Source organism: Cololabis saira, chromosome 15, assembly GCF_033807715.1.
Source record: "Cololabis saira isolate AMF1-May2022 chromosome 15, fColSai1.1, whole genome shotgun sequence".
Classification (NCBI taxonomy): domain Eukaryota; kingdom Metazoa; phylum Chordata; class Actinopteri; order Beloniformes; family Belonidae; genus Cololabis; species Cololabis saira.
The window spans coordinates 7835420-7851163 of NC_084601.1; the positions used below are offsets into that span (position 1 = coordinate 7835420).

General features: G+C 37.8%; 1 protein-coding gene across 1 annotated transcript in view; it reads right to left on the reverse strand.

Annotated features, from left to right (window-relative positions):
• LOC133461457 (solute carrier family 45 member 4) overlaps positions 1 to 15744 on the reverse strand; it is a 71115-nt gene that overhangs the window by 8156 nt on the left and 47215 nt on the right. The window contains exons 4-13 of the mRNA XM_061742378.1: positions 11723 to 11911; positions 7699 to 7878; positions 7038 to 7228; positions 6763 to 6943; positions 5341 to 5802; positions 4098 to 4369; positions 3175 to 3336; positions 2854 to 2953; positions 2676 to 2756; positions 1915 to 2045 (exon numbers count right to left, since the gene is read on the reverse strand). Coding sequence (XP_061598362.1) covers positions 1915 to 2045; positions 2676 to 2756; positions 2854 to 2953; positions 3175 to 3336; positions 4098 to 4369; positions 5341 to 5802; positions 6763 to 6943; positions 7038 to 7228; positions 7699 to 7878; positions 11723 to 11911 — 1949 coding nt within the window. The remainder of the gene's footprint in view (positions 1 to 1914; positions 2046 to 2675; positions 2757 to 2853; positions 2954 to 3174; positions 3337 to 4097; positions 4370 to 5340; positions 5803 to 6762; positions 6944 to 7037; positions 7229 to 7698; positions 7879 to 11722; positions 11912 to 15744) is intronic.

A 15744-nucleotide genomic window follows, 5' to 3' on the forward strand; every position in this document is an offset into this window, starting at 1 on the left:
TGCCAAATAACTACGGTAATTGCTCTTCATTTAAGCATTTCAAGTTAGTCTAATGTCTCTCCCTGTTTTCCTGGCTGAGCTGTGATAACAAGTAACTTATTTAATCCAAGCAGTTCACAGAAATCTAGTTGCCCGCACATGCTGCAGGCCTCCAAAAAAATGTTTCTCCAATGATGAAGGCTGGCCTCTCTTCCTGTGGCTGCAACACTTTGATTTGCAGCAACTCTTTTTCCTTTTTCTTAACATTTTTATGTCGATTTTCATGTCAGCAAAGCTTGGTTTTTATTACTGCGGTGTAGAGGTATCAGATTGTGTTGCTTCAAGGCTGAAATGTTTCACCTATGAGAGTGGTAACTATGGTAACATCCTCCACGTGTTGTAAGATGCATGATGCACGTGTATTTGGTATAATAACTTATACATAACGCAGGCTGGAATGAGGACAGCCAGTGTTCGTCCCACCACCTTCAGTTATGGTGTTGATTCTTAAAACACAAGCATGACAAAAAGGAGTGTAATGATACACTTAAGCTAAACATAAACATTAACATACCTGTACCAAAACAATAAACTCACAACCCTTCATGAAACCCAACTCAAAGCAAGGAACAACAACACCCATAATGCGTGGTAAACGTATTTTTTTACGGCTTAAATCAGAGGAAATGCAACCACATAATTTATTTTTCCTGGTCTCAGGTTCTGACAGGAGTGTGTACCAGCTCACAGTCAATGTTTTTTTCTCTTGTTTTTTTTCCCCACTTGCTTTTGCAAGGTTTTACAAAAGTTTGGATAAGCGGTTATTCATGGAAATTTATACTAAACGTGCCCCAAAACGTGCCCCAAAAGTCACCAAATTTTGCACGCAAGCCAGGCCTGGTGAAAAATGTGATATTTAATGGTTTGCATTAATGGGCGTGGCCTAATGGCTCAACAGCGCCCCCTTGAAAACTTTGTGCCTCAAGCCCCACATACGGTTTGACGTACATGCACCAAAATCAGTACACACCTGTATCATGTTGCAACTTAAAGAAAAGTCTCTTGGTGCCATGGCCCAAACCGAACAGGAAGTCGGCCATTTTTAATTAATTGTGTAATTTTGGCGCTATTTATGCCATTTCTTCGGCCGCTTCTTCGCCCGAACCATAACGTGCACCCAGGTGTGTTATACATCAAAATGTACATCTCCATCCTGCGACGATGCGCATTACTTTTCTCAGTCAAAAGCGTTACCGTGGCAACGCTAGATGCCAAAAAAGCGCGCCCCCCCCCCCCCTTCATCTGATTGGTCCATATTTGATAGTTCCTACTTTCTTCCATAACTTTTGAATGGTATGACACACAGACTCGTGGGTGGTGTCATCGGACTCGGTTTTGAGTCCTTGAATAAAATTGGTGCAAATTAGCCCCGCCCCTTCTTCTGATTGGTCGATATCTGATAGTTCCTACTTTTTGACATAACTTTTGAATGGTGTTATATAGAGAGTCGTGGGTGGTGTCATCCGCTAAATGTCCAGGAATGAAGAATCTACATGGAAGTCAAACAAGCGCTTCCACTTCAGCACGCCTGAACGTGCACAAGGGTGCGAGGGCCCGTTCATCGCTGCTTGCAGCTTTAATTATACTTATTATCATATTGAAATTGATCTACTTGAGGGGAGAGATAGGTATGAATGTTACATCCGCGTTCAATTTCTCGTTGATTCAAATGAAACCTGTGTGGATTTGGGGGCACGCAGTTTTGTACATCTGTTTTTTTGGGGAGGGGGGTTGCGTCGGCAAGATTTGTGGGCAAGAATTTATGATGAAAACCACACAACATGAGGCCCAGAATGTATGTAGAAATGTCCGGGTTGATGACAGACTTTAAACCACAAGACAAGCAGTTTGATGTTGAATACGTCGTTTCCATACCTGCTTCATCTCATGATATTGCCCTAGGAGAGCATAAGGACAGTAGCAGATGCTCATGGAGATGATGCCCATGCTACTGATCATCACCATAGCAACGTACACATTAGGAAAGATGGCCATGACAGCAGTTCCTGCAAAAAGAAACAAGAGAGACGTTACTTGTGACAAGGGGTGAAACGGTATGTATGTGTATGTATACACATATACATATATATTAGGGCTGTCAAACGATTAATTTTTCTTAATCGCGATTAATTGCATGTTGTCCACAGTTAACTCGCGATTAATCGCATATTAATCGCACGTTTATTCACACATTTTTTGCTGTTCTAAATTACCTTTAGGTGTTTTTTAAAATGTTTTTAATACTGTTAACATGAGAAAGGGCAAATATGCTTGCTTATGCCAATGTTTATTCAATACACAATGTAGTCCCCAACTTTACACTTGTAAAGACTAACTTAAGATTCCTTGTTTTTTTAAGCAGCTCAATGTAAATCAATGAACTATATGCATCACAAACATTGTTTGTGATGCATATGGTCACAAACAATGTTTGTGACATAATTATGTCTGACCGCATATGGAGGAAAATAAAAGGCTGAAAAAATATCCCCTTTATATATATATATATATATATATATATATATATATAATATATATATATATATATATATATATATATATATATATATATATATATATATATATATATATATATATCAAATAAGTTCTGTTTTGTTGTGTGCTGTGGTACTTACCAATAGAGAATCCGAGTGTCCCCAGAATGTAGATCACCTTAATGCTCAGGTCAAAGTTGTCGAGATATTTCTGCAGAATAGCTGGGAAAGAGTGATGCTTGCTGTTAGCGCCACAGCTTGAAAATGAGACATAGATCATGATTTAAATCCAGACACTGTAGTTTGTTAAACCAACTACCTGAGCATGTAGCAGCAGTCATGGCGTATATAACCAGCCCCCAACACCCCATCTGGACTCCTCTGTGATAATTCTCCAATGATGTTGAGTTAACAGGAGCCTGTGAAAGAGAAAATTAGGTTTAGTTATCTGGTTTAATTGACAAATAGCTGTACACTGCTTGATATGATGTAGGAGGCATTTGAATAACTGGTTTTAGCTATAAGATTAAAAAAAAAAAACACTGCAGCTTGAATTTTTTTCTGATATTGTTGCTCTGCAGTGATGCTGATTTCCTAAAATGTCCACGTGTGTGTTTTCAGGGATTGGTGATTCTAATACCGTAGGATCCCCTTCGTAGATGACTTGTCCCATGAAATCGGTGTAGAACACGGCCTCTGCAATGATGGAGAACCAGGTGAGCAGGTGACAGGCACAGAGTCGCAGCAGCTCTGGAGGCATCTTCAGCATGGAGAGCCACAGCAGCCGCACCGTGGTCTCAACCTGAGCAGAGGATGGGAGGAATTAATAAAGCAACGTATGTTGTAGCTGAGGGGTCGGCAACCCGCGGCTCTAGAGCCGCATGCGGCTCTTTAGCGCCGCACTAGTTGCTCCCTGGAGCTTTTTCAAAAATGTTTGACCTTTTTTTTCCTTTTTTTCTTCTTTTTTTCCTTTTTTTTTTCTTATTTTCTTCTTTTTTTCCTCTTTTTTTCTCTTCCATTTTTTTCTTTTTTTCTTCTTCATTTTCCTTTTTTCCGTCTTTTCTCTTTTTTTCTTCCTTTTTCCTTTTCTTTTTAACCCTTTATAGGGTATTTATAGGGTCTCGATATTTCGACTTTTTTCTCAAAATGTTGACTTTTTTCTCGACATTTCGACTTTTGTCTCAAGATTGTACTTCAACATTAATATTGACATTTCGACTTTTTTCTCGAAATTTCGACTTTTTCTCGTCATTTCGTCTTTTTTCTCGAAGTGTATAATGAAAAAAAAATCTTCCCCCAGTTATAACTAATATCGATACATGCAGCATGTGTTGTCTTCATTCTAAGGCTGATACAAGACTTTTCATGTTTTGCGGCTCCAGACATATTTGTTTTTTTGGTCCAATACAGCTCTTTCAACATTTTGGGTTGCAGACCCCTGTTGTAGCTAAAAAGGCATGCTGTTAAAATCAGCACAAAGATAACATTTGGTGGTGGTTTGTTGCTAAATATCTGATGCAAGGATGTATAACAGTATGATTTGATTAATAAATTCCTCATTACCTCGCCCTCTTCGCTCTCCGTGTCCCCGCTGGAGGAGTTAGTGTTTCCGCTGCGGTGTCTGTTTCTCTGTCTGTTCCCCCTCCTGTGTCGGGCCTCCACTTCGTACAGGTCGTTCATACTGCGAGATGGCTTGATCAGGAAAGCGGCGTTGGCTCGGCGGTAGCGGTAACGGTGGCTTCCCACCCGGCCGTAGTAGGAGAACGTGCAGGACGGCTGGCGGTAGAAGGTGTGGCGGTGGCGCGGCTGCCGCATGGGAGCTCCGGTACTGGCAGCTGGATGAGGAGAGAGTTTGGGAAATTATACACAACCTTCTTGTCTCACTTTATAGTCCAGTACAGGGGTCGGCAACCCAAAAAAAAGAAAGAGCCGTATTGGACCAAAAACACAAAAAACAAATATGTCTGGAGCCGCAAAAAATGAAAAGTCTTGTATAAGCTTTAGAATGAAGGCAACACATGCTGCATGTATAGTTATAACTGGGGGAAGATTTTTTTTTTCATTATGAACTTAGAGAAAAAAGTCAAAATGTCGAGAAAAAAGTCGAAATGTTGAGAAAAAAGTCGAAATGTCAAGATTAATGTTGAAGTACAATCTTGAGAAAAAAGTCAAAATGTCGAGAAAAAAGTCGAAATGTCGAGATTAAAAAAGGAAAAAGGAAGAAAAAAAGAGGAAAAAAAGGAAAAAAAGAAGAAAAAATAAAAAAAGGAAAAAAGAAAAAAGGAAACAAAGAAGAAAAAAAAGAAGGAATAAAAAGAGAGAAAAAAGGGAAAAAAAAGAAGAAATTTTTTTTAAAAAAAAAGGTCAAACATTTTTGGAAAAGCTCCAGGGAGCCACTAGGGCGGCACTAAAGCTCTAGAGCCGCAGGTTACCGAACCCTGGTCTAGTAATATACTTTAAAGCTGTTCTGCTTCTGACCACATGGGGGCAGAAAGAAGGTTAATGTGTCTGGCAAAAGACACAACAAGGTCCACCTCCAGTGGTACAAAGTGGCATAATGATGATGTGCAATTATCCTTCCTCATTAGCACAGTAATAACAGTAGCTCTTTTGTCAGTATAGCAGATCCATAAGCCCCATAATAAGAAGTGATTTTACTGCATAGAGTGGAACTACTGATGTGAAATCATTCAAAATCATTCAAACTACAATACAAAGTCACAAAGCTATTTCAATTCCAACATTTAAAGCTGGCATTTTAATAAGAAATCATTGATGCGACTATACAGAGAAAGAAAGTGCAGACCTTTAACCATGCCAGCGCGATGTGCCTGTCCTTTAGAGCTCAAGCCGTGGCTGCTTCCTCCGTCAGGGTTGGTCACACTGGCCAGCAGGCGTCCGTTCAGAGTCCGCTGCTCATTCAGCTGGTTGTTCAGCAGCGCCTCTTGCCCATCGTCATTTTCCATTTCTTGTAAGAAAGCTGAGAGGCGGGAAATCTTCAGGCCGGGAGCTTGTGTGGGATGGTTGGCGTTGTGGGGGCGGAGCAAATCTTCACTTCCCGTGCTGCTGCTGCGCCTGATGCTGGCGAGGCGCGGGCGGGAGCTGCTGTGATTGGGGTTGAAGACGGAAGAAGTCCTAGGGGGCGAGCCTTGGTAGGGCGAGAGGCGATCGGCAAAGATAGACGGCTCAATGTGGCACAAAAACATTGCATCGTGATCCAGGTGGTCGAGAGCTGTGTCTGCCATGGCCAGAACGCTGTCACTCTTACCTGGAGGGAGAACAACAGTCAGAGGGAACAAAGTTAGATGGAAGGACTTAAGAAAAGAGAGCCCAAGTCCAGTATGTCCTCTCAACTTCTCTTGATGTGTGAAAGATTATGGAGGTAGATTTGTGTCTTAATTATTCAATCAAAAAAAAGATTGCTTCAATCAAAAAATATATTTTCAATTAAAAAAAATTCACTTCAATCAATAAAAATTATTTCAATCAAAGAAAAAAAGTGTTGTCAGAGAGACGTCGTTGGTGTACACACTTGTCACTGAAACATGTCTGACCAATGGGGAAGCATCCGCCCACTGCGGGATGTTTGTGTCAAAATGATTCAATCAAAAAAAAAAAAAAAAAGACTTCAAAACTTTTTTCACTTCAATCAAAAAAACCCCTCTTCAAATCGAAAAAAATATTTTTCAATCCAAAAAAAGTGTTCAAATGCAATTTTTTGGGTCTAAAATATTTTTTTGCATTCACACACTTTTTTTCTTTGATTGAAAACGTTTTTTTTATTGAAGTGATTTTTTTTCATTGAAAATATTTTTTTTCTTTTTGAAGGGACCTCTTTTTTGATTAAATGATAAAGACACAAATGTCCTACCCATAATATGGCCCAAACACAAAAAACACTACTTCAATCAAAAAAGTTGCTTCAAACAAAAAAAACTTCACTTCTATCAAAGAAAACATTTCCAATTATAGAAAAACAGTGTTCAAATGCATTTTTTTGAGTCTTTAATATTTTTTTGCATTCAAATGCAAAATTTTTTTCAAATTTTTTATTTGATTGAAATCATTTTTATTGATTGAAGTGAATTTGTTTTTATTGAAAATATATTTTTTGGATTGAAGCTATCTTTTTTTGATTGAATAATTAAGACACAAATCTACCTCCATAAAAGATCTACTTAGTTTTGTATGGAAAAGCACGAAGCTACAGCAGCAGTATACGACTTACTTCTTACAAGCTCCACCTCCAGAAAGTCCATGTCACCGCGCTCTGAACGGTCGTCTCCGTAAGGATCGTAGAAGTCAAAGCTCTCCACCGTATCGTCTTCTCCAATCATTTCCAGCTTAGGAGCGAGGAGTCCAGCCCGGCCGTTGGCCGATGGCTGTTGATGTGCGGAATCTGAACTCTCCTAGTGAGAGAAAGGGGAAAGGAGCTTGTTGTGAAGCATAACGGTTGTTTTTATCTGTTTGTTGTTGTAGTTGTTTTGCTGCACAGTTTAATACCCGGTCGAGTCTGTCGTGCTGTGGCGAGTATTGCTGCTCCTCAATGCTGAAGAGATGGAGCGTCACAGAGATGGAGAAGAGGATGGCGGCAAAGAAGAACAAGATCTGCTCTTGAGACTTGAAGATCACGCCGAGGAACGTGTGCGTCCAGTCTAACCCTCCGAGCGCATACCCGACCGCACCGCCGAGACCTGCAGACACCCGGGTAGGAAAGGGTTTAGGGTTGCACGCCGATAAACACGATCCTCTGATGACTTCCACGGAAACATTTCTATTTGCTAAAAATGTCAAATTTTTTGTCAAAAAATCTCATTACACTTAAAACAAGAGTCTTTACCAGAAAAATAACTTGTTATTTGACAATTTTCACCTGTTTCAAGTAAATTTTCACTTGAAATAAGTAGAAAAATCTGCCAGCGGGACAAGATTTATCTTCTCATTACAAGCAAAAAAATGTGGTTCCACTGGCAGATTTTTCTACTTATTTTAAGTGAAAATCTACTTGAAACAGGTGAAAATTGTTGTTTTTTCCAGTGATGAGTCTTGTTTTAAGTGTAATGAGATTTTTTTTTACTAAAAATGAGACATTTTAACTAGAAATAAGACAAATATTCTTGTTAGGATTTTGAGTTTTTGCAGTGTGTTTTTGTGTGGACTCTACCTGCAGAAGCAGCGTGGATATTGAGTGCCATGTCTTGTTCCTCCGTGTCTGCCACGTCTAGTAAATACGCTCTGATTGGTCCCTCCGTTGCATCCGCACAAAAGTCCAACACCACGACACCCAGCACAGTCAGAACTATCCCAATCGGTTGTCTCCCCTGCTCATCACCCATTGACAGACCTGAGATTGAAACAAAAGGGATGGTTTTAGTTTTTTAAAGTAACAAATAAGAGTTAATTTGCTACACATTTTTCTTTTTTTTTCATTCTTATTCTTTATTTAATTCAAAATAATACAACAAACAACTCAACACAAACACAAACGTTCCTAACCCGTGAATGAAAGGGGGCAGGGAGAAGAAGAATCTTATTTACTCTGCCCCTTTTTTCCAAGAAGTCAAATTACAAAGAACGTAAATTAAAAATAAAAAAGGAACAACTAAGTAAATAAAAAAATAAAACAAACTAAAATCAAATCAAATAGCCGCCAGCTATGGGTATGTCAATCAAACTTAACTAACATTTATCATTATATGTTGTTAACATATTAGCTTTAATTGTTCTTTTGAATGTAATGTTTGATTTGGATTCTTTGTTTTCTTTGTTCAGATTGTTCCATAAACTGATTCCTTTCACAGAAACACAACGTTCCATCAATCTAGTCCTGAATCTTGGTTTTTTAAAGATCTCTGTTCCTTTTAAGTTATACTTGCTTTCTCTTTTTTCAAATCTTTTCTGAATGTTAATTGGTAAAGTTTTTTTATGAGATTTAAACATAATTTGCAGAATACTATAGTCTACTAATTCATGAAATTTCAACAATTTTAACTGAAGGAATAATGGATTTGTTGAATCTCTATCGTTTTCTACTGTTTATTCTTATGGCTCTTTTTTGCAAAATGAAAATTGACTGAATATATGTTTTACAGGCATTTCCCCAAACTTCAACACAGTAGGTCAGACATGGAACAATCAAGGTGTTATATAAAATGTACAATGATTTGTTGTCCAATGAATCCTTTACTTTGTGTAAGAGAGCAATTGTTTTTGATATACAATATATACACAGTCAAATTCTTTTAATTACGTGATTAATAACTGATAATTTACAAGCAGTTTTACAATAGCTGTAGGTCATGGGTCTATGGTTGTGTGAGTGAGAAGATTTATGAATAAGTGTGGACGTTGAATGTGCGTGTGGGACATCAGAGACAGTGTGACGCAGCCTAACTTTACTAACTAAAATCCATTAACATCTGGGGAAAAAAAGGTGCATAGAAAGAACAGGAGAGTGTGTCCTTCTTGTTTTATGTGTGTGAGTGAGCGAGAGTGTGTACGTGGGGGACAATGGAGCCACAAACTCACTAGCCCGGCACCCAGACAGGAAGTGAAGTGCCATTGGTGGAGAGTGGGAAGCAAACAGGAAGCATTTCCCTGTGAACTGCCTGGTCTTGTGTTCCCATATATAAACACACATATGCACACACAAACACTTGTGTACAAGTTGTTACGGGATTCCCATGCCACCCTGCGCTGTTCACACACAGATAGATATATTTACACTCGTGGCAATGCGTATTTTTATTTCAGATACAAGGCTCTGCTTTTTCTCATGTTATCCCTGCCCTCAAGATGCTCTCACTCACACACACACACACACACACACACACACACACACACACACACACACACACACACACACACACACACACACACACACACACACACACACACACACACACACACACACACACACACACACACACACACACACACACACACACACACACACACACACACACACACACACACACACACACACACACACACACACACACACACACACACACACACACACACACACTCCGAAAAACACACACACACCTCCCTGGTGCCCGACACCGACCTGTGTGCCAACTCCTGAGCAGAAGAATGGAAGCACAACAGAATGGGAGAGGAACTCAATAGAACCTGCTGACAGAAATCAGTTCTCACAGCTCTTATTTATTTATTTATAACTCTATAACCCTTTGACATTCTGTCATACTTTGTTACATTTGGAGACATGTAATGGCCCAGTTCACTATTGTTGTTGCACATTTGGTTTGTATTTAAATAAATTTAGAATCTTCTCGATGAAAACAGCAAGGGAAAGATGGACCCCTTTCAATTTTAAACAAGGAAAAGTTTGTGTAATAAATAAATGTAATTTAGATTTTATTGTGTATCCTTCTCCTGTAAGGGGATACAAAGACTTGCCGTGAAAAATCTCTTTATCTGACTTTATCTGATGTTCGTGAGTTAAGATTTTTGGATTAACAATGATTCAAATCGGTTCATCAGGTACTAAATATTGATACTCCCTTCAGTTCAAATCACATAAGTCTATTTCAAAATAGGCGTTCTAAAACATTTTTTTCACCAAAAATGATACGCCATTAACTCTGACTCCATTTGTGGCAGAAAAACAAGAGGAAATGCTTAAATTCTACAATCAGAAATACGGTCAAAGGGAATAAAAAGTAAAAAAAAAAGAAGAAGAAGGAAAACAGTTTGACTTGCAATTGAGAAGTTGTGGAAAAAGGATGAAATGTTACTTTTGTAAAAAAAAAAAAAAAAAAAAAAAAAAAAAAAGCATTTTAAGTCCTCACTCCCCTTACATGGAACCGGACTGAAAAAGAAGACTTTTGGTGGATAAATCACACATGTTGCACCGCAACTTATTTTCAGTACACTGAAATCAAGACTTATTAGTTGACCATTTGGTCATTTGACTGATATTGTTAATTATAAAAGTAATGTATGAACTAAGCCTCATAACACTTCAGATAGAAAAGACAAGTGTACTGTACACAGAAAAGTTGTTTTCTCTTTTTCAATTTTCATGGAAGACGTTTTTGGATGTTTTTTAAATGTTCTGAACCAAACAGTTAAAATGTAAATACAATACAGGATTAGATCATTTAGTTTCTATGTGTTAATATGCATTTGTTGTATGTGTTTGCATATGTCCACTGGGAATATGCAAACCCAGAGATCAATGTCTGTGTTGCTTGACTGACAGCTGATCAATTTGTTTGACTAGACTTGACCTTGTTGGGCTGAGTCATGCAATTAACAGTAACAGTAGATCCTGAGTAATATCAGCCTTAGTTTAAGGACATACAGTAGCTGTACATGCAGGTTATGCTCCGGTAAGTCTAGCAGTATACTTTCATGCTCTTTTCTTCTCTCTGTGGGATAAATGCATGCTCGGTAAAGAGGTGTTTGCCCACTATGGTATTCTTCGCCTTAAAGAATACAATTACCTGCATAATGCTTGTACAATATATCAGGTGGTCTCAGGTTTGAATCCCAGACTAACTCAACTCATCCCAATCTCAACAACGTAAACTTGTGGGAACAAGTATGAGTGTTGTGTGTTGGGGAAACACAGATTTGGAATGAGTTGAATGAGCCTTAAAAAGTCACAGTCCATCTCCATATTCAAACGCCAGTTAAAGAATCAATTGTTAAGCTCATATATATATATATAAATGTACACTTCAGGATCAAAATGTTTCATGTTAAGTGTTTGTAATGTTATGTTGTAATGTAAGTGGTAGTCTAGTATAAAGTGCATGTTGTATTGTTAAGTGTGTATATAAGTGTAAGTATTCCTGTCTAATGTATTTATGTTCACTGGCCCCTACCATAAGCTTTAGATAGCTTCTCCAGGAGACCAATGTGTGTGTGTGTGTGTGTGTGTGTGTGTGTGTGTGTGTGTGTGTGTGCGTGCGTGCGTGCGTGCGTGCGTGCGTGCGTGCGTGCGTGCGTGCGTGCGTGCGTGCGAATAAAATCAAAATCAAATCAAGGTGGTGCTTGTGCATCAGGTTTTGGAATTTATTTCCCGCCAGAATGCAACACCTGAGTCTAAGGTACGACGGCTGAGCAATATCCATTTTTGCCCCCTTTTTTTTTTAAATCCCTCTCTGAAACTCAACATACATCCTTTCACAGTGAAACTCAAGACAACACCCGCTCACCTATCAATGATCCGTTCAGAAACAGCGCCACTCCCATCAGCGTTCCTATGCAGAGAGCCAGGATGAACGGCCTCCTCCGGCCCCAGCGCAGCGTGCAGCGGTCGCTGGCCGAGCCGATCAGAGGGGTGAAGATGAGGCCGAGAACCGGACTGAGGAACCACGTCAGACTGTAGTACTGCTCTGGAAGACCTGTAGTGGACAAACACATAGAAAAGGTTTAGTTTTCTGTTTTATTGCCACCAGGGGGCAGAAGCAGCATCTAAGATCTTGAGTGCAGGAGTGACAGTTATCATGTTTATTCAATTATGCTGAATTAAGCCAAATACTTTTCCATTGGAATCACCCTTTCAGACAGTGAAAATGACGTGCATGTAATGTGTACGACAGAAGAACTATAATTAGGCAACTTAATGACGTAACAAATAACTGTCATATTTTTGTCCATACAGGACTGTCTCAGAAAATTAGAATATTGTGATAAAGTTCTTTATTTTCTGTAATGCAATTAAAAAAACAAAAATGTCATACATTCTGGATTCATTACAAATCAACTGAAATATTGCAAGCCTTTTATTATTTTAATATTGCTGATTATGGCTTATATAATCACAAGATTCCCAGAATATTCTAATTTTTTGAGATAGGATATTTGAGTTTTCTTAAGCTGTAAGCCATGATCAGCAATATTAAAATAATAAAAGGCTTGCAATATTTCAGTTGAGTTGTAATGAATCCAGTATGACATTTTTGCATTATAGAAAATAAAGGACTTTATCACAATATTCAAATTTTCTGAGACAGTCCTGTATTTCTTGAATATGTAAATAGCACCAAAGCACAAATATCTGGACATCTTAAGCAGCATCTATACAGACATACATATATTAAACAAGAACTTTTTTTTATAGCATCACCTTTCTTTAAATTGCATATAGTTAATTACAATATAGCAGATAACTTTTGCCTTTGAGCCAAAGTTGAAGCATCAAATGACAAAGACACAATGTTCTGTGTCTGTTATGGGTTTTATGAAGCCGTGTTAGATGTTAGAAAATACTGCAGTTCTTTTCTGTGAATTGTGACATGGGATACCAGAGCTTCTGTATCACTGAAGGCATTTGCAGGAACATCAAGCGGCTGTGTTGGTGTTGTTATCTGAGCTGAGCAGATGCTGACCACTCTGACACCTTCCGTTCAGCTCCACATGGAGTTAAACAAAGGTTTTAGCAAGTAAAATAAATAATAGTGTGAATTATTTTACAGATGACATGACATCAACTCCTTTCTAACTACTCAGTGCAGAGACAATGAGTAGAAAATATGAAATATGTGAATATGAAACACTGTACTTATGCAAGAATGTATACTTTTTAAGAAGAAGAAGAATTAAAAATATACATTTAATTTATTGTCATTTTTATTTTTGAGACTTCAGTCTCAGATAAACATGTCAAGAAGGAAGTAAGAAAAAATTAAATATACATTTTCTACATTACATTTATGGGGCTTGAACTTAACTTGCACTGTAGCTCTGACCTTGTAAGTGAGCCCTTATTTGATTATTTACACGTGCCAACTTTCCACTGGCAGAAACCAGGTGAGTCTTTCAAACACAAGACTGAAGGCAGAGTCTGAAATTAGTAAAAGCCGGTGGAAATAAAACTGGCTTAACAGACAAGCAGGATACAGAAAACTAATGGAAATGTACACATGCTTTCAGTACCTGTGAATCATATCAGACATCGTTCAAAGCCGTGAAGCAAACCTGTCACCACCTGAGCTGCTTCTCAACTCCTCATTATCAGACTATTATCAGACACTAGTGGCAGGTTAACCTACAGACCTCTGAACATGCACATTTAATGTTAGTTGCTTTACAAAAAAAAGGAAAAAACAACAGAAAATTGTGATTTAAGGACTTTATTTTTTTTTAAAACAGGAAATGTGGTGTATATTCCTTTGAATCCCAGGTAAAGAAACTTGATGTTTCCCTGATCAACAGAAACTTTCTTTAGCAGGATTTATATGATGAACACTTTATTAAAATATCGGTTTCTGAAGAGCAATGAGGCTTCAAGATGAAGAAGCTTTAACAGACCATATGAGATTAGTATAAATAATAATAAAATAAAACATAGATAATGAAATATAATGTTAAGAAGAAGAAATAAAACAATTTAAAAAATGTAACGCCTTGTTCCAAAAACCATTTAATAGCCCTAAGATTTCCTTCAGTTCAAGTATTGTTGAACATTTACTTCTCTTCATTCACACTTCTTTGAAAGTTGTTCACTGTCCAAGATTAAATCGACAACAATAGGACTCTTTACTTTATGAAATCTGCCAGTCAAACAATCAACTTTTCCCTGCCCATTTAAACTGACTATTAAATCTTTGCTCGTGAAAAACCTTCAAGTTTTCCTCGATGCAATTTTTTTCCCCCCATTTCTGAGCTCAGATGTGGCATCTGTTGGTTCAACCTGTCGTCCACAAGGCCCACATTTGCACCATCAGCCTGGGGAAATGTTATTCCTGGAGATATTGTCAGTACACTGCAAAAACTCAAAATCCTAACAAGAATATTTGTCTTATTTCTAGTTAAAATGAACTTTCACCTGTTTCAAGTAGATTTTCACTTAAAATAAGTAGAAAATCTGCCAGTGGAACAAGATTTTTTTGCTTGTAATGACAAGATATTTTAACTAGAAATAAGACAAATATTCCTGGTAAGTTTTTGAGTTTTTGCAGTGTATTTATTTTGTTGGTGTTATTATAAAATTCAAAATGAAATCTCCCCCTCCCTGGAAAATAATGCTATGACATTTCTGTTAATTAATACTCATGAAAGGGAAACCACAGGCTCATAAACACACCAGAGTTATCACTAACTCATTAGCGGTCATTTCCTAAGCACGCTTGGACAGAGACATACTTTATGACCTCGTGAGACAAAGAAAAAGATGAGGTGAGGTCAATCTTTCCCCTAAGGGAAGTCAAAAATCATTCAATAAGAACTATCATTAACTCACTGACCAACTGCCTCTTGATGCAGTCGCCTGGAAATGCATTATATATAGATCATATACAGATCAATAGCTCTCTGGAACTCTCTGCCTAAACATATCAAACAAACTGTAAATAACAAAATAACTTTCAAAAAACTTACCAAAAAATATCTCACCAACTAAGAGAAGTATGTCCTCACATGTGGCTATGTCTGTCTGTTTATGTTAGTTTATTTCTTTGTACTCTGTGGATTATACTATTTGTACGTTGAGTGTGTTCTGTGTCTGGTATTGTCTGTTATACAATCAGCCTGTCTGATTGTCTTTGTTCTCTCTTAATTATTTTTAAATTGTCTGTATTTTCTTTGCTGTTTATCTGTATTACTCTCAAATGTATGTTTTTATCATTTTACGTCTGTGCGGCCTGTCTGTTTTTTTTTGTGTTTTTTTTAGTGATGCACCGATTGTTCGGTAACCGAAATTGTTCGGCCGAAAATGGCAAAAAAACACTTTCGGTGTTCGGTGGAATAAGTGGGAAAAAAACCGAACAATTAATAACGGCGTTGTAAAATAAGGAAATTGACTGGCCGTCCCGTAATGTTGCGCACTACAAACATAAATCGTTGGCCAACCAAAAAGTAACCCCATAAGAATTTTACCTAACATTCACCAGGAGGTGAAACCAAAACAACATAATGCTGGGAAATTAAAAAAAATGTTCAGTTTTTTATGTTCAACAAATGTTTTCTACCTTGTAATTTTGTAAAAGATTTTTTTCTTTGAAAAGCATGCCTAAATCAAATTTATTTGATTTATGCAATGGTGAAAAAATTGGCAAAATAAATGAAAAACTGCGAGGAACCATGTTCGGTATTGTTCGGTATTCGGCCAAGTGTTTATTATTATTTTCGGTTTCGGTTTCGGCCACAAATTTTCATTTCGGTGCATAACTAGTTTTTTTTAATGTTTTTTTGTTGTTTTTTCACTGCACTGCACTGTACTGTATTTTTATGTTCA